The sequence below is a fragment of the Dunckerocampus dactyliophorus genome, chromosome 4 (genome assembly GCF_027744805.1).
Source record: "Dunckerocampus dactyliophorus isolate RoL2022-P2 chromosome 4, RoL_Ddac_1.1, whole genome shotgun sequence".
NCBI classification, from domain to species: domain Eukaryota; kingdom Metazoa; phylum Chordata; class Actinopteri; order Syngnathiformes; family Syngnathidae; genus Dunckerocampus; species Dunckerocampus dactyliophorus.
Genome location: NC_072822.1, coordinates 23,442,357 through 23,467,498, shown reverse-complemented (window position 1 = coordinate 23,467,498; position 25,142 = coordinate 23,442,357). Strand labels below are relative to the sequence as shown.

The 25,142-nt window shown below is 41.9% G+C and overlaps 3 protein-coding genes across 5 annotated transcripts in view; 1 reads left to right on the top strand and 2 right to left on the bottom strand.

Annotated features, from left to right (window-relative positions):
• Positions 1 to 3,728, bottom strand: part of zdhhc8b (zinc finger DHHC-type palmitoyltransferase 8b) — an 86,813-nt gene extending 83,085 nt beyond the window's left edge. The window contains exon 1 of the mRNA XM_054774391.1: positions 2,875 to 3,728. Within this exon, the coding sequence (XP_054630366.1) occupies positions 2,875 to 2,978 (104 nt within the window). The 5' untranslated portion in view covers positions 2,979 to 3,728. The remainder of the gene's footprint in view (positions 1 to 2,874) is intronic.
• On the top strand, positions 3,510 to 8,697 carry pgam5 (PGAM family member 5, serine/threonine protein phosphatase, mitochondrial). 2 transcript variants are annotated; one of them, XM_054774397.1, is made up of 6 exons: positions 3,510 to 4,026; positions 4,295 to 4,467; positions 6,759 to 6,884; positions 6,997 to 7,085; positions 7,624 to 7,754; positions 8,258 to 8,697. In XM_054774397.1, exons 1-6 carry the CDS (start codon positions 3,797 to 3,799, stop codon positions 8,406 to 8,408), a joined length of 900 nt encoding a protein of 299 aa, XP_054630372.1. In that variant the 5' UTR covers positions 3,510 to 3,796; the 3' UTR covers positions 8,409 to 8,697. The 2 variants fall into 2 exon arrangements, with proteins under 2 accessions (XP_054630372.1, XP_054630371.1); XM_054774396.1 differs by having other exon boundaries at positions 7,621 to 7,754.
• Positions 8,698 to 9,436: 739 nt separating this feature from the next.
• On the bottom strand, positions 9,437 to 25,112 carry ankle2 (ankyrin repeat and LEM domain containing 2). 2 transcript variants are annotated; one of them, XM_054774902.1, is made up of 13 exons: positions 24,725 to 25,112; positions 22,709 to 23,170; positions 21,420 to 21,614; positions 20,956 to 21,140; positions 19,637 to 19,825; positions 19,443 to 19,565; positions 19,077 to 19,140; positions 17,355 to 17,534; positions 17,111 to 17,213; positions 16,554 to 16,741; positions 14,043 to 14,865; positions 12,985 to 13,116; positions 9,437 to 10,772 (listed from the first exon to the last, which is right to left on the bottom strand). In XM_054774902.1, exons 2-13 carry the CDS (start codon positions 23,157 to 23,159, stop codon positions 10,559 to 10,561), a joined length of 2,847 nt encoding a protein of 948 aa, XP_054630877.1. In that variant the 5' UTR covers positions 23,160 to 23,170; positions 24,725 to 25,112; the 3' UTR covers positions 9,437 to 10,558. The 2 variants fall into 2 exon arrangements, with proteins under 2 accessions (XP_054630877.1, XP_054630876.1); XM_054774901.1 differs by lacking the exon at positions 24,725 to 25,112 and adding an exon at positions 24,008 to 24,437.
• Positions 25,113 to 25,142: the final 30 nt, after the last annotated feature.

Sequence of the window (25,142 nt, the reverse complement as noted above, 5' to 3'; positions counted from 1 at the left end):
TGATGAGACATGACGTTCTTCACACTGCATGGAAAAGTTGTTGGCTTCTTACTTTGTCTTCCCCACTCCGTTTGAAACGCTTTCTTAAGTTTACAATAAGTAAATTGGAGAGGCTAACTAGTTAGCTCGGTAGCCTGCTATGCTAGTGGCAGCCGTCTATTGTGTCCCTACAGTGACCCCCTAGCCTGCGCAATGTGGTGTAAACAAACAATAATAGGAGTGTAAAGGTGACTACAGGCGTGTTAGTTCATGTTTACAGAGCTCGAATGATGTTAAAAACCACCGTATTTAGAAAGTCATAAACAGTTTTCTTTTATGCTGTAACTATGAAAATATTCCTTTTATTAATATTAAATCGTGCTTTGTGGAAATTCACTCACTGCGGCCGGGTCAGTAATCAATTAACCGCGACAAACGAGGGACGACTGTACATGATTTCTTATGGGAAAAATTTATTTGGTTAGAGTACATTTCAGTTTGAGTCGGATCTTCTGAAACGAATGAATGATGCTATACAAGGATCCACTGTATTATACAGTGGATCCACAACCGCGATACAGAATTAGGCAATTGGCCATTTTTTTTCTTCAGAATCTCATTTATCATAAGCCGATTACGAGTTATACAGGCCATATGTATTGCATACATGTACAACTGTACAATTTTTACATGTTTATCTCATTATGCGCCACTGATAATGTTTTATCGTCAAAAGGGTTGAGATTTTGCGCTTTTTTCGGCGGCCCTTGAATGCACCGTAGTTTTTTCGGGTCCCTACATTACCATTATTGTTGATTTTATAAGAGGCCTCTCCACAGGCAAGTATGATATTGTAGCGACATGGAAGGTTTGTGTTGTGTTGGCGTCTTACTGTTTTGTGTGGCCATGAACATGTAAGGCGCAGCGCTTGTGTGTGTGTGTGCAATGCATGTATGGAGACAGCAATATTCACTAATACTCTTCTAGCTACGGTTGCTGACAACATTAAAACACAGACATGGTTTATGGATCGGAAATCTGTGCAGGTGGTATTGGCAATTTCCGATACGTGAATTACACTTGTGGTTTTTCACCATTCGCTGGTGGTCCTGGAGCATAACCCACAGCAAAAAGTGGAGCTCTACCATACACTGTACATATATTCTTTTATTCTTATTTTTATATTTGACTTCTTCAGTTGTGACATGACTTTAGGATGAAAAAATGATGGAAATGTAGCTGTTTTAAGAATGTGAAGCTTATTAAAACACACGGCTTGTCTGGTATAAACATATAGGACTCTCATGTGTGTTTGACAATAGCGAGACATGGCCTAGTTTGAACGTGTCCTGCTCCCCAGGGAGTTCCATTATGCTCCACTCAATCCTCTTGGCCTTTTACTGTAAAATGAAGGAGCAACCAAGTAAAGTCTTAATCCTCAACCTTGAACCATCTGCTGTGGGATGAACCTTTGTGAACACATGTGAGCTCCAGCACTTTTATACGGCTGTAATGTATTTTATTTAGTATTTATGATGTACTATTGCACTACAAATTTGACATGATCTGTTCCGCATTTATTTGTTTATTTACTCTTATTCTATTTTCTTATTTTCCTTGTCTCTCATGCCTTGCCTTCGTTTTTTTATTTTATTTTGTTATCAAGTTCATTATGACATTTTTGCAGAGCTGCTGGAAAGATGTGAATTTCTCTTGGAGATCAATAAAGTATCTATCTATCTATCTATCTAGGAACTACAGTATATTGCTGCATTTTCCATCCAAATTTAAAAAAAAAAAATCACAGCACATTCCCGCCAAATCAGCTTGCAAATGACGCCATTTGTCTATGCAAAGACAACACACCGAGTGGCTGCTGCGACTTTGAAAGCTGCAATCCAACCTACCTGCACAAGCCGCAAACACCATATGTTTACTTCAGTCTCATGCGTTGACCTTAAAGAGTGCCGAAGCAGCAGGGGTGCAGATCAAGCTTGTTCAGTTTGCTTCTACACCCAACAAACTCAAGTACACACAAACCATGACTCACAGCAGCCATAGAGGGAAAATATATCATTATCTAGCACATGCACATGGAAGCACACAACAATGGATGCAGGAAGTAATCCGATTTAGCTAGTTGACTTTTTAGCACATGTAAACCTCCATTGGAGGTTTGCATGATGTTTCCTTAAGGTTTTCGGTCTGGATACCTTCTATGGCTTGGTTCCTACAACATCGGGACAAGACAAAAGCTCTTAGTATGGCGCACCACTGCAAATTACACCACCATAGGAGAAATACTGTTCATTTTACACCTTCCTAAATTGGATCTCAGTAGATTGGGCTGGTTTCTTAGTCACATGCAGGCAATGCCAGATACAGTATCTGAGCAAAGGGGTCTACAGATGGGAGGTGACTTTGGGTGATAGTGATGCTGAGATGGCATCATCCGCCAAATGCAGTCTCCTTAGACTGACCTGTTGGTCTGGATTACTTCAGAAAGCACAATTACTCTCCAAACAATTGTTATTCTCCAAATAAAAGCAATATTTATATCTAACATAATGGGCTAATGGTTTGGGGAGGATTATTATGACTTGCCAGTGACTATGGTAACCTTCTGAGGCAATACAACACTTTTAATTCAACCAGCAGATGAAAGGAGGCAGCTTTTGTGAGTTTGCGAGGCCTAACAGAGCATGGAGCTCTTGTTCGATGGCTGCTCCCCTTCAACTTGCACGGCTTTAAGGCAACTTTGCCTCCCATATATGCACGCTGATCGAACGCTCCGTGGGGAGGTTTTGCAAAGCCACCTCGGAGCCGCATTGATCCACACACAACCCCAGCATGGACATGCACAAATAAGAACATTAAACGCGATGTGCAACTTACGTGAAAACGAAAAATAAAGTGGTCGATCCCACAAGGAGAGTGGCGGCTGTGGACACTGGGATGTATTTGGTGGGTTTAAATCTCTTTCCAGCGCTGGTGGGCATTCTGTAATGTCCACATTCCTTAATTGTTTATCCCGCTTGGAATTGCATGGAAAAACGGATCCAATGTGGCCTTTCTGGTGCGATTACAGGTACAATCAGTCCAATCTGTGCAGAGATCCTTGGAGGCAGGAACAACGCTGTGAAAGCCTGGAAATCCCACCCTTCCAATCCAGCCCATTGGTGAGGTCACTGGACCGCTATAAAAGGTGGAGCCTCCGCTGCAAGTGTCTCCATACATGCACTAATGTTCACCAGCCTTTATTCCGGTGGAGAAAGTATTTTTGCTGACATTTATGCACGTTTCATACTAACCATGCAGTCAGCCACGTCAGACTCAATTGAGCCGGCTAGTACACGAAAAGACGGATTTTTGTGTTTATTTCACGGTGTTTATTTCTATTCACTCTTTTTTTCTACATTTGTGTTTCTGATTAAATCAATAATGATCACTGCAGTAAGCGCAGACAAATCGAAGCGACTGCAAGACTCTAAATGTCATTTCCTCAACAAGCACGCCCCCTAGTGGGCGTCGTTGTGAAGTTTGACCTAAACGGGATGCCGTAGCAACCTGCTTTAGATTACCTTTCAATTTCGTGGTCGGCGACGCACTATAGTTTTACTTTGTAAGATACTGTTGTCGCTAATAGAGGTGTGTTGAGTGTCTATCTATGAATGTTTTGCTGATATTAACAATTAACGTAGTTTAGCTACCAAATAACTTTGGGTCGCCGGAAAGGCGCGTTAGGCATTGACGACACACCACTACGGCTTAGCTAATTTGCTAGCATTCGTTAGCAGCTGAAGGGGCTAAGAAGATCATGTTTTGCAGGAAAACCCTCAAACTTATTTGCGGCCTTGCTGGAAGTTCCACCGCCTTGGTGCTTGCGGCCGCCGCTGCAGACTCCCGTGGGTATTTTGGTGAGAGGCAAAGCGAAGCGGGCGGCCGCTGGTTGAGTCTGTCCGTGCTGGACGCTGCCCAGCCGGCGTGGACACCAGCGGGCATCACGCCTGTCCAGACTGGGCACGCGTGGGACTTCAACTGGGACAAGTAAGATCTTTAAATTGTGTCATTTTTGTCATTATATTAATCTAGCTGTCATGTCTATATGATTTCTATAAATGTTATTATCTAACAGAAGCTTATTATACAAAAAAGTGTAAACATTCTCCTTCAGTCAAAGCAAACATCGCTAAAGTCCACATTTGTGGTTGGTAGCCATCTATTAATGTTAACCCAGTTTCCAATGGCTTAGGTTAACGATATGAGACAAAGCCACTAGTACAAGTAATCCTTTGTGATCACCGCTGTGTTCCAGGAGAGACCCGTCTGCACTGACCAATGGCAAGAAGAAAGAGAGTGCAACTGAAGACCCCAGCTCGGAGCAAGACAACGGCAAACCGAAAGCAACACGCAACATCCTCCTCATTAGACACTCTCAGTACAACCTGAGCGGGAGCAGCGACAAAGAGCGCATCCTCACGCCCTTAGGTGTGCTTCGTCTCACCTTAACTTGGAGCCATAAGACTTCAATGACGTGCACAACATTAGGGAGGACTCACACTAGGTTAAGCATACCTTGCTGGTCCCCTTCATACATAAAGCGTTGCACGTTTGGCTAAGTGTGAGCACGTGGATCTGCGGTCAAGTACGGCACGTTTGGATAGCTGGGCCAGCACACAGCATAATTCCATGCACATATACACACGCAAGTCCCCTGTTTCCCATAGGTTGCTAGCTTTAGGGGAGGCGTGTGGAGCACAAACATGCACGTGCACATACACACACGCAGAGTTGCCACCTGTATTGCAGTCAGTCGCTCCTCCACAGTAACATTTAACTATCAGATTAAAAAACACTAGGAAGACTCCAAGAGGTGTCATTTAATTAATGCGACTGCTCCTGGTGGGAAATTTATAACGCGACCATAGAGACAGAAAGTCCACACTGTCATGTAAGTAAGACAAATAAGTCTGGTGAGTGTGTTTAATAAAAGAACAATGTATAGACCTGTCATATGTGAAAGGTATCGTAGCGTACTGACAGTGACACAAATGCTTTTTTGAAGCGCCCGTTTTTGTAGATTTCAACTCACGCTTTGTCCTTATCCACCAATCACACTCACGTCAAGGTGCGTTCACATCAATCAGACATTTACATATCCTAAAATTACTTCTGTTGTGATCTGGTGCTATATAGGAAAATAAAGTTAGTTATAGGTGGGGTATTAGAATGTGATCGCTCCTCACACATGTTTATAGTAGATGACACCTTATAATAGACAATACAAAAACTAAAGTAATCCAAATGTCAAACCCTCAGAACGCTTGCTTACCCGCGACTGCATCCGCGTGTGTAATTAAGACTTGTCATTTAATTCATGCGATCGCGCCTCTTACAAGTAATCAGTGACAGCCGCCACCTTGCACTAAAGAACGACTTGAAATGAGACTAGAAATAATCCACAAAGCCAGGGAGCTTGCAGTAATACAGCAGAGTATCATGCACAGTGTGTGCATAGGAGCTGGAGATCCAGTAGGAAAGTGTAGGAAAAATCAGCCTTTGCAATCCCACTAATACTCACGTTTAATCAACACAATCAGAAAGGGATTTATTTCCCAATGTGTTTACATTTGCAGTGGTACTGTATCATGCTGGGAGGGTGGCGGAATACTTTCCCCCTCTCATGTCACCGTGTAACATCACTGTGCCATCTTGTGTAATTCTGTTCCACTGCAACAAACGACCACAATAGTAAACATATTATTAAACTGGCCAAATCCAGCAGAAATTGTGTGATTGAGACTTAAATCCAAAGAAAGAAATCAATCCAAGGCTCTTGATATATATACTGTATATTGCACAGCAGTTTAGATCGATTCCCAGAAAGCATACACATATAGTCCTGCAATGACATCAGAGCAATTTGATTGGACGTTTAGTAGGTCTTGTGATGCGATGCCATGGCCTCTTTGTTGCATCGTTTTTTTCTGCGGCGGTAACTTTGTGTTGCGCAAATTTCCTGCTTTATTATCTTTAAATAATAGTTTTTTTTTAGTTCCTAAATTAATAGTCATATGTACAGGTTTTTCAAGAAGTCGAATAAACACAACAGAGAATTTCTTTTTTTTTTTACTTGTTACTACATGCACGGTCAATTTAAAACAAATAAAATAAAATGAATGCTCCATGTAAGTGTGCATTAATATGAAAGGTAATGTACACGTGTATTGTACATCTAATAACGCACTAGATAGATGAGCAGGTGCCAAGTCAACTGTGGTATGCGAGTATGAGGAGTGTCAAGAAGCAGAGTCGTGATGCCATCTACTGTACGGAGTTGTAGGACAGGTTACACAGACAGTCCCATTACAATCGTTCGTGAGTGAGGGTGAACCACCAAATCTTTAAAAAAGTATCCCCTAATCTATCTGTGGCCGTCCCAATGTATTCATGGCGGCCCTCCACAAATAAATGAACGGGAAACACTACTAGTCATATTAAAGTGTTGCTTTAACATGGAAGTCATATTAAAGTGTTGCTTTAACATGGAATGGTGACCTAAGACTTTTGCACAGTGCAGTAGTTCTGCACCAGAAACAATATTATTATCATTTATACAATTAATACGTAAGCATTGTTGGATTTGTAAATGCAGAATATTTGATTCAGCCTTTCATTAGATTGTGCAGACGTACGGAATGTTTTGGAATGCATGCTGTGGCCCGGTTGTCCTGCACATGGTATACCTCTTTACTTTTCCCTACTGCGTGTCTGCACAGGTCGAGAGCAGGCTGAGTTGACAGGCCATCGACTGGCGGCGCTGGGATTGAAATATGATGTCCTGGTCCACTCTAGCATGGCCAGAGCCACAGAGACGGCACACATCATCAGCAAACACCTTCCAGGTATCGGAGAGATGACACGCTGCGTCTCCCATACGTTTGTCTTGTCATACTTCTAAATGCAGTAACAGTTGACACGTTTTCTTCTCGTCCATTTGCTGTATGCTGGGTTCAGGTGTGGAGCTGCTGAGCTGTGATTTGCTCCGCGAGGGCGCGCCCATTGAGCCGGTTCCACCCGTCACCCACTGGAAGCCCGACGCTGTGGTGAGAGAAGTTGCACCCTCTCAGATTAATCGTTGTAGCACGTCCGCTAGATTTGTGCTGCTCACGTTTTTGAAGGCTTGGAAGCACGAATACAACGTAGCAGGAACGGAGCACATTGCAACGTTTGATGGCTCATTTCTGCTTTTGTTTTTTTTTTTTTTTTAATTTTTCAACTATATCGACTTTCTTCCTGTAAATTTTCTTCTCGTAATCATGACACTACGACATCACATTTGAGACCCAAAGGGGTCATTAATATGGAAAATGAGTCTGTTTGTTAACGCAGATTAGCTGAGCCGAGCCTCAGCCTGCCTCCCCTGACTACAAGTCGGTCCGAGTGGCGTTGACATAAACGGGTTCCACAGTGTGGCCTGTTGGCTTTTCGAACAAAGCAGCGGTCACAACCTCCATATCACACAATATTGACGGCACACTGCAGTATCATGTGACATGTGACCGTGTAGAGGTGAGGGGGTTCAGACCAGAACACCTTCACCTTATGGCGGTAGCTTTCAACCTCTCTGCCGTCCTCCAGCAGTACCACGAAGACGGCGCACGCATCGAGGCAGCTTTCCGCCGCTACATCCACCGGGCCGACCCCAAGCAGAAGGAGGACAGCTACGAGATCATCGTGTGCCATGCCAACGTCATCCGTTATTTTGTCTGCAGGTTTGTTCCGCCTGCTGGGCTCGCCGATAAAAAAACAAAACAATCAGTAACCTCTTCCCGAGTAGTCACCTCCATGTCACACATACGTTTTCATCTGTAGTCTTTTATAGCGTTACAGCGCATCAGGAAAGTATTCACAGCACTTGACTTTGTCCACTTGTTGTTATGCTACAACCTTAATCCAAAATGGAACACATTTTTGTCCTCTAAATTCTCCACACAATGCCCCATAATGACAACATGAAAAAAGTTATTTTGAAGTATTTGCAAATGTACTAAAAAATGAATGAGCTTGTGACGCTGTGAATACTTATGAATGTGATTTTATTTTTACATTTCAAAAACCCTTTTTCATGTTGTCATGATGGTGTGTTGTGTGTAGAAGGGGAAAAAAAGGATTTTATTCATTGAAAAGCGCTCTTGAATATTTTCCAAATGCACTGTAGAACTGCACTGTCTCTTTTGGCTACTGGACAGTAAAAGGTGTTTTCCTCTCCTCTCAGGGCCCTGCAGTTTCCACCTGAAGGCTGGTTACGTATGGGTTTGAACAACGGCAGCATCACGTGGCTCACCATCCGCCCCAGTGGACGCGTGGCGCTCAGAACTCTGGGAGACGCGGGATTCATGCCGCCGGATAAACTAACACGGACCTGATTGGCCAACACGGCGCTCTTCTGGGACCTGAGTGGAGATGACGGCCCAGTCACGGGGTCAAAGCTCAGTTTTCTCCTTAAGTGTCTTCTGCTCGTTATCACACATTTGTTCTTGAACCACCGCCATGTGCGCTTGAGGGACTGCGGTGGCGTCGTTGTGATTGCGTCCAAGCCAACAGAATGTAACTGAGGATTTTTATACAACTGAGTGATTTCTAAACCAAAAAAAAAGTTTTTGTATGTGATTGTTTGTGTGGTCCAGTACAGGTGAATAAAATCATGATCACTTATTTGTCATTGATTTTATATTAAAGCAGGGGTGCTCAAACCTTTTCCACAGAGGGTCACATACTGAATAATGAAAAAAGGATCCAAGGGCGATTTTTGAGTTGTAAACCAATACATGTAGATATGCAAAGACGTAATATACTGTATATTTTGAGAAAAAACTGCATCTCAGTTTTGTGATATTGATGAAAAAGCACATTAGTATGAGCTAAGCTCTTTGCTGTTATTTTTCATTTTCGCAGGGTTTTATTTAATTTTCCAAATGTCTGCTTTCTTCTTCACACTCTTAAAAATGTTTTTGTAATATTGTCTTTATTCCCAGAATAATTTGACTACCATAATTTAACTTTCCTCAGCCTAATTTTCCAGAAATTAACTTTGTTTCTCATATGACTTTTTAATTTTTTTTTTCTTAATACTGTATTTCATCTTTATGCTACTCAAAATGACATTTTTCCCACAAGATTTTTGAACTTTTTTCTCTTAATAGTTTGACTTCATTCTTGTAAAATCACAGCTCTTTTATATCAAGCAAGTGGAAGCCAAACATTAGCGGGAGCCAAAGCATTGTTGCCAGGTCTCACGAGAGAAACAAACGACTCGCTTTCTAAAAACAAGCCCAAAATAAATAAGTTGGGAATTTGCAAGCAATTTTACAAACAAACCCGAAGTCGCTTACAAATAACACTGATACCCACTATTTGAAAAGCACTATTGTAGACACGTCGCAGTAAAGGAGTGAAGTTTTATTGACTACTTGAAAGCAAACAAGTTCTTGACATACAGGAAGAGAATCCACCATCAAAAGTTACTTTATGCAACAACAACAAAAAAAAGCACAAGAAGCATGGTTTTAAGTTTTTAGGTGCATTTTTGCAAAGCTTTGCACATTCAGAAACATAATTGTTTCTCTTGTCACCTGAGAGCACACACACGTGACAGCACAATCTCAGCAAAGGTGTTTGTACTCTGAGAAAGGTCGACTTCGCCAAAAAGTTACATTCAGAACAAATGTTATCCAAATGTTAATCCTCTTACAGCAGAGAATTCATCCCCAGGTTAATCAGTTTGGGTTTGTTTTTTTACACAAAGATTCCTTATTAAAATTTTAAGTACAATGAAAAGTTACTGGCTTCATTTACTCTACATTTGATGGTTAAAAGAAACATCACAGTTGCAAAACAACACGGGACTCCTGTCTGTCTGTTGTGTTGAAAAGTCCATAAAGATTGCACCAAGGCTCCAGAAAGGAAAAGTCAAGACATCCTGAACCCACTGAGAAAACACAGAAACATCAGTTTATTAAAGAATAAAATAAGCATGGAAGATCTCAGTTTCCCCGCATTTGCGATATAACCTTGCAGCCAGTAAGTTATCCGGATGTGAGCTAGAGTGTCTTGTGTGTGTGTGTGTGTGTCCAAACTGACAGGACTAGTCCATCACTTCAGAAAATTAAGGCAAGTTTTGAACTGAGAAAACCGCAGGAAATGGCAGTTGATTCAACACCTTTCATTTAGAAAAAAAAACAAAAACATTTGTGCTACTGACCAACATACAAAAGAAACCTTGTAAAATATTCCTTTTAAGAATATGTTGACCCCACACTGAAACATTTCTGTAAGTGCGGCTTGTATTCACAACATCCAAAAATGTTGACTTATGACACACACTTGTCACAAATAACACTACCTTCAATGCACCCATAAAGTACACACATATACATACTCTTTTTTTTCTCCATCCAAATTTTTTAAAAATCTTGCATGTGCCGTAAACCTTCCGTACTATTCCGGTTTGTAAATTGTTTGGTAGTGGACGCTAAGGAGGACCCCGGTGGTCCGATGTGCGGGAAGAATCGGCGCTTCAGAGCGACGGCTCGTTCAAGTGCTTGAGGCGGATGCGTTGGATGTAGCTCACGTTGGCCGGGCTGAAGCGGCTCGGGCTGAAGTCCGGCGAGGCGGTGTGGCGGGCGGGACTGAAGCGACCGGAGGGAGACGTGAGGCCGCTTGTCGCTGGGGAGCCGGGAGTCTGATGCTGCATCCTGAGTCGCGGTTTGACCACTGCAGGGCTCGGCCAACTGGACACAAGTCAACATCATTCAGTTCACTTGCTGAGCACATTTCATGACACGTGTTGATGAGGCACCTGATTTGCTGGGGTTTGTCCAATGAAATAGAAGTAACTTAGAGTCAAGTCTTTAATCTCAAGACTTGAATTAAGTCTCAACTAAAGACATGCAAGTCCAAGTCAAGGCAAGACAAGTCGAGTCAAGTCCCAAGTCATAGGCTTGACGTTTGAGTCCTTTCAACTTACAGTATAAGAACCGTTTAGTGTCTCCCAAATACAGTATCATGCCATTTTAACAATGTATTCAATTTGACAAATACAATGAATGCATTTTGAATTGTTTTATTTCTTAAATAAGCCCAGTGTGACAAGACGTCACAGAAGAAGAGTGTTGGCACAGCATTCAGCATTTAGTGCACTGAAATGTGATCCACAGCCTTTGTTCTTATCCCTGGTTGGACGTTAATAGATGCATTCGATGAGGCAGATACTGTGGGAAAATACGGTGTCTTGCTGGAAATTACATAGCGATCACGTTAGCGGAATACCTTGAACGGGGACACATTTCACTCAACGCATTCACTGAAAATCTCGAGTATTTTGAAGTCGTCAGACTAAAGTCAGAGTCAAATCTCAAGTCGCTGATGTCAAAGTCCAAGTTGCAAGTCTTTGATGATGTTATCAAGGCGAGTCCAAAGTCATCTAAATTGTGACCTGAGTCTAACTTGAGTCCAAGTCGCATGACTCAAGTCGACGCCTCAGCGGAATGAATGGGAATATAAACAATATACCACATAAAAGATATAAGCTAGGGCTGCACCTCACCGTTACTTTCTTAGTCGATTAATGTGAATCTTGTTTCGATTAATCACGTAATCGGTTAGGCCCCAGACGGATCAAATTAACATCAATCTAACAGAAACAGTTAGCAGTTTGGTCCGAAACATATCCGAAAAGAGGTAAAAATGTCCATCACTGTTTTCCCCGAGTCAAAGCTGATGTGTGTGAATACCTTGTTTGGCCTGAAGCACAAACATAACAGGTCTGCTTGCATGGATGACGAAGGAAATTCACAAATATTCACATTTGAGAGGCTGAAATCACACATTTACATTTGAATCAAAAACAACTAACTACCAAAATAGTTGCCGATTAATTAAATAATCAATTCATCATGCATTAATCGATTGATAGATTTTGACTCTATCGCACTATCACGATAATGCATTCTGACGACATAATCTAGCCACGTCCTTCAAAACTGAGAGGGGAAGTACAGTCGTCCCACGCGATATCACGGTTCGATTATCGCTCCCTCACTCTATCGTGGTTTTCCAAAAATGTATCAATTAATAAATGATTGCCGTTTCGTGGTTGACTATGCCGTCCAAAAATACTAAAAGACAAAGGTATACGTAATATTCTGGCCAGTAGGCGTCAGTAATGTTCCATTATCAAGACATGACATTAGATGACCGATACACTGCATGGAGTCAGCCATGGCCTGTCTGACATGAAGTTCTCCTCCCATTCAGTGTGGAAGTGGTAAGTTTTTGCCTTCCTTGTCCTTCTTCACCACTCCATTTTAAAGTGATATTTGGGATTTTTTTGACATGAAGTTGTATGACATCCCCATCAGCAGTGTCGTCCATTAACAGCGACTTACCCTCCACTTGGTCTCCTAAGTCCAAATCTGGTTGGATTTCGGTGATGAAGAACGTAGTTCCGCCCAGTTGCTGGGGCCATTTAAGTAAAGAGTTTGGCTTCTCAAAACAATATGCGTTCAAAAGAGTACATTTGTATCACAAAAATGCCTCCTCAAAAAAAAAAAAATCAGACCTCACAAAGCACTTAGCGTTATATCTCCTGGGCATTCACGTGTATGTGATGCCACTGTTTTCCCACAACGGAGGGCTGAGGTCATCTTGTTCACATATGTGTTCCACAGGGAAGATGTGAGTGTCTTAGCTCCTAAAGTAGCCATGCCAAATACAGTAGTTGGTAGTATTTACCTAATTTGCCGTGCCCGTTCGTGTATTAATGAGACACCAGTTTTTCCTGTTCTCCTTATCTTGGGTGTCATTTTAGAATAAAGGACTAAAACTAGCTGCTTGTAGTGCTTTTTGGAATTCTTTGCACTAGAGGAAAGAAACCTAATACCACCACCACTACAGATAAAGCCATGTAAAAGCTATAAGCAAGTATTAAGCAAGCCTACTGACCTTTGCATGTCTGAGGCAGAGTAGGACTTCATTGTGCTCATCCATTTGTGAATGCTGGGATAGTTTTGAGGATCCACCTCCACACTTTTCATTGCTGACAACACCTCTCTGTCCCACTTGGTAGGAGAATCCCTGTGTCAAATCCAAAAAGTACGTCTGTCATCAACATCATCATTGAGTAGAGGGTAAATAAAAATAGATACCAGGGGTGCTCCGATCGATTGCCCGCCGATCAGTATCGGCTGATTTCCGTGAAAAATCGTGGGATCGTTTTCCACTTTCAACGGCAATCACCTGTGGCTAGCACTATTGCATCCTGCAGCGATCCTTTCGTGCAGTGTAGAGTCTAAACCTACCAAACATCTTTGGCTTCATCGTCCACCCACTCTTCCCACAATACCAATCATGTCTGCCGTGTGGAACTTAACTACCAAAACGTGCCAGGGAAACTATCTTGCGGGTGTAGCACGTTAAAAAAATTTCAATACAGCGTTTGAAGAGCAAACAACTGACGGAGTAGGCTCACTGCGTGATCATCATTGAAATGGATGCTAATGTAGCCACAGGGCTAACACTCGCGAGTATGTGTGTGACAGTTGAGCTGAGCTAATAACACGAAAAATAACTGAATTCATCGAACTAGATGACCGGCCTTTTTTAGCAGTGGAAGACACAGAGTTCACAGAGTCTCTGGCACTCACCTTGAAGGTCCACCAATGTAGTCTCACATCCAAAGTCTCCCTAAAGAAGGCTCTGGAAGTTTCACCAGTTTCCCATGGGTCCCCCCTACTACTAATTTTATGAGTAATTTCCTAATTTTTGAGTCCCCTGGCAGTCAAGGCACCTTGGAATTGTCCTGACTTTTCCCCTTTATACCTCTGGCCAATAGCACTATTAATGATAGCATTATGAGCATTCTACTATTAGCCAATAGCGTTATAAATACTGTAGATTTAAAAATGTATAATTAATCCATGTGATCGTTGTCCGTTGTGGATGATGACTATCAGAATCGGCAGCATTAAACCCTGATTGGAGCATCCCTAATAGATACTCACCCACTGATAAACAGTCCTTTTCTGATGTGAGCCGGGGTCCTTGGTAGGAACTCATGGGAGTTGTCCAAGGATTTATAAGAGGACGCTGATGACCCCGAGCTGCTCAGGTCCCTCCCACCGTGGTCCCACGATTTCGATCTTGCACAGATGTTGCGTACCCCTGAAGTGGCCCCCCTTGTCCTGCTTATCATTTCCAGGCTACCGTCCTCTGCCTCAAAGAACTCCTCAGAGCTGCTGCTGCACCGCTCCTCTGTGCCTCCTCCCTTCAGGACTTCATTGTTCTGAGAAAGCCTCTTCATGTCTGTGCTTAAGGCGATGCTGAAGGATTCGAGCGGTTCTCTGTGCCGGCTCCCGCCGCTGCTCCTCCTTTCCCTGCAACCGTCAGTGCTGTTCGGGGGTTCTTGCAGGGACATGCGCTCAAACTCCACCATGAGATTGGAGACAGGTGACAGCAGGCTGGAGGAGGACGGGGAGCTCCGAGGAGATACCTTTTCTCCATTGGGAGTCCTATCTCTTGAGGAGGTGCACGACCCGTTTTTGCAGACCACGCCGGGCGACAAGAGGCCGCCGTTGCAGCAACACAGGAGGTCCTGCTCAGCAGCAGTCTCGATCAGGTCAGCCCCCCAATACTGTGGTCCCATGGGCATGATGTGGAAGTCGTGGCCTCCCACTGCTCCCTTCAGGCTGTCCATGGATGCGGCAGAGGAGGTGATGCTGGTGAGCGCTGCGTTCTGTCTGTTCTTGATCTCCTCCAGGCTGATGTCCTCACCTTCATCCAGGAAGGCACCAACAGAGATGGAGTTGCAGAACTTCTTGGGCTTGCCTGCAACCAGATGGAATACTGTACTGTGCAAAAGTCATGGAAGGCCATCCCTAACTTTCTTGTTGTAGATTGCTTTTACAGTATTAATAGCATTCACTGCCCTGCAAATTCACAGATTTTTGGTAAAAATAAAAATGTTCCCTACAAAAACAGGCTGTTTTTTTCACAGATCTCATTCACCACAGGCCGGTAATAATTCATAAATCGTGATAATACAGGCCGCACAGCCAGCATGTTGGCCGCACAGTCAGGAGATCGTGTGGAGTTTGCATGTTCTCCTTGTGTGTGCGTGGGTTCTCTCCGGGTACTCCGGTTTCCTACCACATTCCATAAATATGCTGAAATTTGCTATGGTATGAACGTGAGTGTGAATGGTTGTCTGTCTAAATGTGCCCCGCGACTGGCTAGCGACCAGTCCAGGGTGTACCCCACCTTTCGCACAAAGACAGCTGGGATCGGCTCCAGCATACCGTGACCCTCATGAGGACAAGCGGTACAGAAAATGGATGGATATGATAATGCAGGTAAAATGTGTACCACTGTTGGAAAGTTTTACATGTTTATGTGAATATGCTTCAATGATCGTTTTTTCATCAAGCGTTGAGATTTCGCAGTTTAGACGGCGGTCCTTGAATGCACCCTATGTGTGTGCTGTGACTGGCTACACTGTGACTCTGATTCCATCTCTTCATGGATCATTTTATGGTGTACATATTATACTTTCAATGCATTTGATAAATGTGTGAGGCATATTGTGAACAATGGCAATTGAAGAGAGAAGGAGAGGGTTCTGGAGCTGGATCTAATCTAATAATTCCACTCAAAATCACGTTATTGCAAGTGTTTATCTGAAATCGGAGGATGACATCAATGTCAAGGTAGCAGGAGGCTTTGGAGGTGGGGGAGCGAGCCATGTGTCAAAAATAGACCTTGTTATGGGCGTGTCAATTACTCGCAGTTTTTCGCCATTCGCTGACGGGCGCGGGACGTAACCCGTCATCAATTATTTTATCACGGGTTATTTTATGACAGTCATAAATACCTTTTTTAAAAATGCATTCCTTTGAGAAGAACTCGGCAAATATTCGGTAGAACTGTGACAAATTCTAGTAAGTGTACTATAAGGGGAGGTCCTATTAAATATTTGACAATTTTGGCCTTTTATATTCTTCTGTTTTCTGTAACCCATTAAGAGACTGAGAAACAATTGCACACAGTCATTATAGCTTATTAAAAAAATATTTATAGTGGCTGTTCATTAGACGATTGACAACCACACATTTGAAACCTGCCACCTTTCAAAATAGAACTCAATAGGAAGACTCCCAAATAATGCTAAAGGCTAAGAGTACATTTGCACACGTGACAAAGTCCTGTCATTGAATAAATGTGATGGCCCTTCCATGCATGATACAGAGTGCAGAGGAGAAATTGTAAATGTATGACCATGTAGAGACAAAAGACAAATAAGGCTATTGAGTTTAATAAAAGGACTTGGTATAGACCTCTACAATATGAAAGGTATCTTTAAATGAATTCTGTTGCAATTTGGAGCTATGTAGAAAATACACTTAACTAAACCTGTAAGAAATTTAACTTAACCTTCTAAGGAGATGTTTGTTTGAGAAGAAAATTGAGCGCTCCCTTTCTGGGACTAATTTCTTCACTAACAGAATGAGTGGGGTTACCTGGAGAGGGTGTTTTAAATCGGTTACTGGTCTCATTCTCCCCTTCTTCGCGAGTCCGTGGACAGAAATCCCTCTTGCTAAGGTATTCTTCCAGCTTGTGAAGTCCCTCAGTTGATGATAGATCAACAAAACTGTCAAGGAAGTCCCAATACTCAGCCCAGGGGTGACCCATCTCATGGGCCAGATCTCTGTGGGAAGAACATGAATTTACTATTTAGACTGTTATTGCAAATATATAGTTATGCAGTGGGGGAAATGACTATTTGATCCACTGCTCATTTTGTAAGGTTACCCCCTTACAAAGACATGACTAGTTCAAAATCTCACTTAATGCTCTCAAAACGTATTCAAGACTTATGATTACTCTTATTCTTTGGTCAACCTATAAATCACTGCATTAGTGTCATTTATGACTAGTTCAGTTATCGGCGTGACATTATGTTGAGAGTCCATTCATAGATACCATAGTATTTTTTTTTTTTTTATTTAAATTAAAATGCCTGTTTTTTTTTTAATTAAACATTTTATTTTGAAACAATAAATGACACTGGACTTGCCTGCCAACTCTCTCTGCTCCACGGTCAGGATCGGACTTGAGGATGTTATGGAAATGCTCTGCTCGATTTCTAGGCGGGGTTTTCCAGGAGCGGCGAAAGTCATCTGCCTACAGGGGGAACACAATAATGTCTGGTCAACTAACATTTCAGTGATACAAACATTATCAGGCCAATAATTGAAACATGAGACATGTCAAAAGATGAACACGGTTCAATGCAGCTACAGTATTAAGTTAGTTAGGACTTGCTTTAGAAGGACTTAGTGGGCCAGCAAAGGCTGTGACAGTCATCAGTGGATCCATGGGGCTTCTTGTGTGTCGTTGGATCAGTGAGAGGCTTTCTGAGGATTCAGGTGACCATAAGGAACCAATGATGGGATGAGAGGTGTTGTCTGCTGCTCTCAGCAAGGGGATGTAGCAGCGGTCTGTGAGAAAGCATAAAGAAAGGTGGGCCAGAGTCAAAATAGTTGTATGATAATATGCTATTGTACTGTGCCAGTCTTTTCCATACATTCATTCATTTATTTATTTGTGGCCCGCCACAAATAGATTTGGAGCTACTCGTGCGCCTCTGCTTATAAACACATGTAATGCACCTGGTCTGCCAGAGAATAAGAAGATGCAGCAGGAGGGATCGGTGTCGCCAACTTAGTGACTTTGCCGCTATATTTCCTCTCGATACTTAAAAAAGCGACTAGTGACAAATCTAATGAAGTCTTTTGGCGACTGACATGAAGGCCCGTATCGCTTTTCTCGATGATTAGCGGGTGCTGCTGTGGGCGACGCCCCCATTTAAAACCACTTGTAGGCAACTCAGTTGTGTATATGAGGCGTTAAAAAAATGACAAAAAGAAGCGACAGAAGGAAGTTCCTTTTGTTGTTCTGAACATGCCTGTTTTTGCTTTTCAGGGTTTTTACTCACTTTATGCAAATGCTTCAAGGTCAAATTATAATTACACAGTGCTATTACAATATATATTGTGACAAATCATATTGTACAGTAATCCCTCGCCACTTTGCGGTTCAAATTTTGCGGTTATCAAGGTTTTTCAAAAAATATATTAATAAATAAACCATGCTGTTTCATGGTTGAATGCAGCCTATTATTAGTAAAAAAAATGCATAGTTAAGCCAATTTGATGTATTTTACTGGCTGAATTAAGCATTTTGAAGCATAATAATGGCTAAATGAATGAAAATACAACCATAAGGCATTCAGAAGACACATTCAAAGACGTGATGATGTGTAGTATTCTACACTGGTCACTTGGTATCAGTAAATTCAGTGAGACAGACAACCACCAGACTTGATCACCAGAACAACAGGCTTTTGTTGCAGATTTTAATTATGTCACAACAAGCAATAATTCCTAACACAGGCTACTGATGTAGCTGTAATCCACAGCAAGGTAACTCATCTTTGAACCCCCGACATCACTTCCTGTCCGTGTCACCGGAACACACAGTTGACTCTTATTTATGTCTTACATGGCATGTTTTCTGTTATGTCTACGTTGGGTAATACGAATGTAAAGCTGACTAAAGAGGTGTTATTTCATATCGAGAGGGCTCCACTAATGCTCAAAACCGTATTTACAAAGTCATAAACAGGTTTTCTATGCTCAAACATTTTCTGTTTATAAATAAGGATTAATAAGGATTGTCCTATTTTGCAGAAATTCACAGTCGGGTTTGGAACCAATTAACCGCAACAAACAAGGGTTTACTGTATTCAAATAATACTACTTTTGTATTTTTTTAATTATTATTATTATTTGCGGTTGGCTGGTTTTAACTGCGCATAATACCAGCACCACTGCTCAACTGACTCAATCTCAAACAACAAAATCAGTGGGTCTGTGATAGGTAAGCAATGGCAATAAAATTATTACAAATGAAGACAATCAAATATGTGAACTGCAAAGCAATGATGAAGTGTAAGACTTGGGGGTGGGGGTTGTTCTTACCTTCTAAATAATCACTTATTTTCTGCCTCACCTCTGGGGTTTTGTTCCTTCTGCTACAAATGATCTAAGAGAAGGGTTAAAAAAAAAAAAAAGTGTCAGTTGATCATACACACAGCTGACAATACAACTATTGCTGGATTAGCAGGGGAAAGAATTTGCTTGTGCTCAGCTAAATTTAGCATACAATGTGCAGCCAAAAGATTTAGAAAGACAGCCAATAGGTCACAACTTCAAAAACCCTGCTGAGCAAAACTACAACCTGGATTTGTCAAACCCAGTGCTTGTTAACACATTAAGTAGGTTCCTCTGTGTTAAAAAAAAAAAAATAATAATAATAATAATAAGGGGGATTTGGTTAACACGTACATCACAAGGCTTCAAGTCATCCTTGTTCTTGCAGTTCTTATCAGTGTCTGGATGCGAACACAGCACATTGACCACCTCTGGACACCCAAACTTGCAGGCAAAGTGGAGCGGTGTCTCAAAACCCTACAGGAAAAACACTGAGTGAAAAGAAAACCAGTAGGAGAATCTGTTTTTAATGCAGCCCAACAACTTACGGCCTTATCTGGAGTGTTGAGGTAAAGATCTACAATATAACGGATGCGTTTCTGCAGCATGGCTTCTTGATCATCTGGGTACATGAGGCGCATGAACTCTGGGTTCTCCAAGGTGTCTATCAGAAGCTGGGTGATGCCCGCCTGGTTCTCCTTGGCCGCCACATGCATTACGTTATACCGGCAGCCCTCCTGAGCACAAACATGTTAACAGTAAAAAGGACCCATATTACCTAACCTGATTAAAGTGGAGATCATTCAATATTTTACATAGACAAATAGTGAGACATCCCCGTAATTGATTAACCAGTCAAGGGTTTTGGCTAAACCAGGAGTCTCCAAATGTTTTCCACCAAGGGGCGCATATAGAAACATTGAAGGATGTTGGGGGGCTACCTTTTGTTAAGAAAACGCTTAACACATTTATTAGACCACCTATACAGTCTTTTCCACAGGAATGCAATCTATTTGTGGTGGTGGGTTGCAAATGGACTCATTTGCGTAATTGGCTTTGACGTATGTAATTGTTCGCCATGACAGTCCACACGCAGCATACTTGAGGTGATGCTTTTCTAGACTGTGTTTGGGGTAGCAGGAGGGGACGTGGTGGGTTGTCAAAACACGGATAGAGCGAGTAAAAAAAAAAAAAAAAGGCGGAAATATCGGTATACGGGGTACCATCCATGGGAGACTCCTCGGCAAAAAATACACTGCTAATAGATAGACATGACTTGAGAATACAATGACCTGGATGAATGAGAATATTCATAGACACAATAGATAGACAGCTGGATAATTTATATCTATCTATGTAATAGCAATAAATAGCAATAAAAATGGTGGTACAGGCTGCAGTGGTGTTCAAGATACCACTGTAAATGATGATGATGATGATGATGATGATGATGGCTGGTTTCTCTTGAGAGATGAGGAAGAGTATCACAAGTGGATCAGACATTTTGATGAGCCGTTATCGTGGCGACAGGGATCTAACAAATTCTGAGCCTGGTGATGTCATAATACGCACATTAGATGAGTACTCCCATCACAAACCTTGGGTCATACTGATGATTTTTCTATTTACAGTATACCTTTATCTCTAACCATTTCAAGCCACAATCTTGTGAAATAGTCATGTCAAAACAGAAAAAACTCTGGCGCCTAAAGGGTTAATGAAGAAATAATAAAGAGCTTTACCATTTCTTCTGTTTGTTTGTAAAACAGTAAATTATTTTTAATTCTTCTTAAAGACTTTTAATTCCTCAGCATACCAAGACAGTTTGGACATTTGGCTGTGAAATTGAAGTGTTTCATATGATCACCTGCACAATCGTGGGGTTGTCCCCTGAACCAATGAGATAGCGTGGGTTGCTCCAGACCAGCTCACTGAAGGTTGCCTCATCTCCTTTCTCCACAGGTTTCCTCAGCTTGGTTGTCAGGTCCTGGGTGCGTGGGCTCTTAAAACTGTTGGCCCGCTCCCGGTTAATGGTATCTACCTCCATGTTGTCTGGCGTGAGGAGCAAGACAAGAGTGAGGGTTTAGCAATGGGGATGACAAACAATGCCAAACACACTAAAAATGAAATACTGTATATAGAAAAAGACAACATTATAATGAAATAAAAGGTAATGAAAATGTTACTGAATGTAGAGTGTACAAATTCAGACATGGTTTTAACAGTGGAAAGCCTCACAGGACAACAATGTGTTTTAAGTTGCAGCTGACATCCACAGCACATGCCTTCATGATGTTGATAACACTTTCACACCAATACTCTTCCACTTACCTTTATTGAGTGCCTGGCCTGGTTTGACAGGAGACACGCAGGTTGCAGATTTGCTGGGAGAGGGGAAATAGTCACACATCCCCTTGGCAAACGTCTCAGCATCCTCACGGTTGGAAAAAGCTTTGAAGCGTGCACCCTTCATCACCTTCACAGCTTGAAGGGCATCTTTCTTATCGGTATACACGTGTGCTCTCTCTAAAAACACACATTTAAGAATCAGCACAAAAGTTTGGAGCTGCAGCAGGCAGTGCTGCACAAATAGTTAAGCTGATCATCAATTTAGGTAGCATAAATTGTGGTTATTGGCTTTGGAAGTGAAGTGAAAGGCCAAAAATTCAACTACAAAATATATTTTTTCACCTGACAGTCGAGCCCAGCTTTTCCCAGTGGGTTACTTTCCGGGAACACCAGTGAATGCCGAAAAATCACAAGTAATTGGTATGCTCATAAAAATGTCTATTTTGACACACAGCCTTGCCCCCTGCAAATCCTCCTGCCAGCTTTATGTTGACCTTCTCCTCCGATTTTGGGTCAACATTTGCAATACAAGTGACTGTTGGAATTATTAGATAACGTTCAGCTCCAGAACCCCCCCTTTCTCTCTTCGATTGTCACTGTTCACTTGCGACACAATCCAGGTTTAAGCCTCACACACTTAACCACATTTGAAGTATAAATTGTATAGGTACTCACCACTAATGAATGATAATGTAAGATGTTCCATGAACAGATGGAATCAGAGTCACAGTGTAGCTACTAGCCTGGTCATCAGGCTAGTAGGCTAGAGAAGGCATTTCTCCACAACGTGTCTACATAATCCACGCTGATATAGCAAGTAACGATAATATATTAACTTGTGTTCACCTCACTCCAAGTTTTGAGGCAGGATTGACTGTCGAAGCTAGTGCTTTCGTACAACTTTTTGTTTCTGAACACACAGGAATGGTGCGTTCAAAGACCGTAGAACAAAACCAAATCTCAAAGTTTGATGAAAAAACATCAGTGAAGCATAAAGAAATAAACATGTATAAATTGTGGGCTTTCTAAAAGTGTTATATGTATAGTATAATGTATATTTAACCTGTATTATCACATTTTCTGTGGAAAAACTGCCTGTTTTTTGGAGATTTTTTTTTTTTTTTACTAAAATTCCGCAAATTTTCAGGGTTGTGAATACCTAAATCACAATCGTAATGCAGGGATCCACTGTACAGGTGAGAAGATGGGATGATCTGACATTAACTGTTGAAAATACGTTTGTCAAAGATATAGCCACAAATCTTTCTTACCATTCCGAGACAAAATATCCTCTAACAGTGGACAAACTCCATAATAAAAAGCTGGTACTTGTGTGGCTTTTGAAGGAGTTTCCACTGTGGATTGACAACTGTTGGAAGTCTTTGCCGAGATCTCGTCTTCCTCTGGCGGGTTGAGGCCCACACCGTAGCCGAAGTCCAGCTCCTCATTTGGGCTGCTGCTTGTTGCAACAGCTGAGGTGGCATACGGTAAAGGTTTGGCATGGTCTGCAACTGAAGCCACGCCGTCTGTGCCCCTTGCAGACGACCCGTTGTCCGATTCGGCGGCACTGCTTTCTGGAGCGGCGAGCACTCGGGCCAACTTCCTCTCAAAGATAGCGCGAGTGGTGGCTGTAATGGGGCCACACTTCAGGTCTGCTCGAGCAAATTCCTCACGCAGTTCATCAGCAGTCAGCCCCTTCAGCCTGGTCAAAACTGCCTCCATTCTTCAGCTCCCTGGAACACAGCAGTATATATAAGCAAGCAATATATTGTCTTTATTTAGACTAGTTATACAACTGTCACAGATGACACTGTGCGCTGTCCACAAAATTACAAATAATAAAACACCCCGCCCATTCTGACTTAGATTTAGGCAAAATGGAAATCATATACATTGCTCTACCATCGTGTGCAACAACAGTCCCAAAGACTTTCAAAATTGTGGCTGTGAATCCCTTGGAAGTCCTGTTGCTTTGCAAGGACTATGCTTAACAGTATGTACTCTATACTTGCAAGGCATCTGGCAGAAATTCTACGAGTGGGATGATCACAATTCTTATTTGGTGCCTTGGACAACTGTGATGGAAAATGTTTAATAATGCTCCAGAAATGCAGTCTTTCTTCTCTCCAAGTGCTTTTTTTTATATATACATATCAGTTTCTGGTAGAGATGTTAAGACACTTGTAGCCCTCTTAGTGTATTCAATGAGTCAGTATAAAAACTATACAAATGTAGAGTTAGCCTGTGCTAGCTAGAGTGTTATCAAATCAGTGAGGTTGGACAGCCGGGTAGTGAGCATGGAAAAGCTAGCATGGTGGAAGCGGCTCTGATGAAATCTTGAATAAAAAAGCATGCAATTTGGACGATGACTATCGATATGTATGTCGATTTTTAAAACTACGCCTGTATTACTCGGTTATCGCATGCTGTCACACCCAACTATGTCATTCGAGGTGGGCTCTCAGGCTGCAACGTACAAATCTGACTCGTCTTCGGGGTGATGATGGCGATAAAGAAAAATTAAAAGTGCAGCTGATGACATCTTGTAACAAATGAGTACTCATACTCACAGAGTAACATGTTTTGTACGTGACGATAAGCTCTGGGAAGTCGTCGTTAGTGTTACACAGGTAAATTGTTGGATACACACAAAGCTGAGGAGGTCTGATAGTCTGGGCTCATTGTTTACAACGTGCTGTGCGCATGCGCAGTTTCAAGGGAGTGCAAAATGCTACGTTCATCATCAGTGGGATTTTTTTTACATTTAGCGACATCATGACAAGAAAAGGTAGAGTTTTACATTTATACTAAAGCATGTAAATGCATACACCGTTGCAAAATCCTTAGCGGAATTAGTGACTCAAAACGTTCCATTTTGAAGTGCTTTTTTTTTTTTATAGCTGACAGCTCTCCTTAGAGTGCAGTATTATTTTCCCAACTTTTTTTGAAAGTGGCGTCGTACATTTATTTCTCTGATATACATAAATAGCTGTGACATGACTTCAGTAATATCTACACATTCACACACAGTGTGTTTTCGGGGCAGTAACACTAAATTCTATTCAAGATCTCAAATGAAATGAAAACATCAATTGTGTTCAGATGACAGTACATTCTGAGGCAGTCATGCTAACGTTAGCTTCTTAGGGATATAAAACGGTAATAGGCACGTTTAACAGGTTGAATTTTAAAGTGTGTGTTTAATCTGTATCAGTGTGAAACCATGAAAGAAACTGTATACAACGAAGTCACCAAAAACATAATAAATGGACGATAACCATGCCCACCTCCTCCTCCTCTCCTCGGCCACCGTTGCTAGGTGTTTTCTCACCGCGACGTGTTTCAAAATACAAGGACCCGGGGTTGTCGAACATAGTGCCTGACAAAAAATAAAGAATGGCGTTGACGTGTTTAAAACATCATGAACAGTGTAAGGGGTAACGGCGTTAAATGTAAAAATGTCGTTTAAAACGTTGATTTCCAGTAATTTCATAAAATTACAACGCCGTTACCAAAAGTGAAATGTGGCGCCTTATTATTGTAGCGTGCCGGCCAAGACAGCGAGTCTAACGCTCTTTGTAAAAAAAAAAAAAAAAAACACATAAAAACGTTATGACCTTAAAACGTCAACAGTTCTCAGTTCCAACAGTTCCAAACTTGCACACATTCTCTGCGTTCTCGCCACACCCACACAACACTTCCTTA

What these genes read in the sequence shown, in the direction of transcription:
- pgam5 (XM_054774396.1), top strand. Translation starts at nt 3,797, where the DNA reads ATGTTTTGCAGGAAAACCCTCAAACTTATTTGCGGCCTTGCTGGAAGT. An exon ending in CATCAGCAAACACCTTCCAG is followed by an intron (nt 6,885 to 6,996) that starts GTATCGGAGAGA and finishes TGCTGGGTTCAG; the next exon opens with GTGTGGAGCTGCTGAGCTGT. An exon ending in ATCCGTTATTTTGTCTGCAG is followed by an intron (nt 7,755 to 8,257) that starts GTTTGTTCCGCC and finishes CTCTCCTCTCAG; the next exon opens with GGCCCTGCAGTTTCCACCTG.
- ankle2 (XM_054774902.1), bottom strand. Translation starts at nt 23,159, where the DNA reads ATGGAGGCAGTTTTGACCAGGCTGAAGGGGCTGACTGCTGATGAACTG. An exon ending in ATGACTTGAAGCCTTGTGAT is followed by an intron (nt 19,141 to 19,442) that starts GTACGTGTTAAC and finishes CCCTTCTCTTAG; the next exon opens with ATCATTTGTAGCAGAAGGAA. An exon ending in ATTTAAAACACCCTCTCCAG is followed by an intron (nt 14,866 to 16,553) that starts GTAACCCCACTC and finishes ATCTGGTTGCAG; the next exon opens with GCAAGCCCAAGAAGTTCTGC.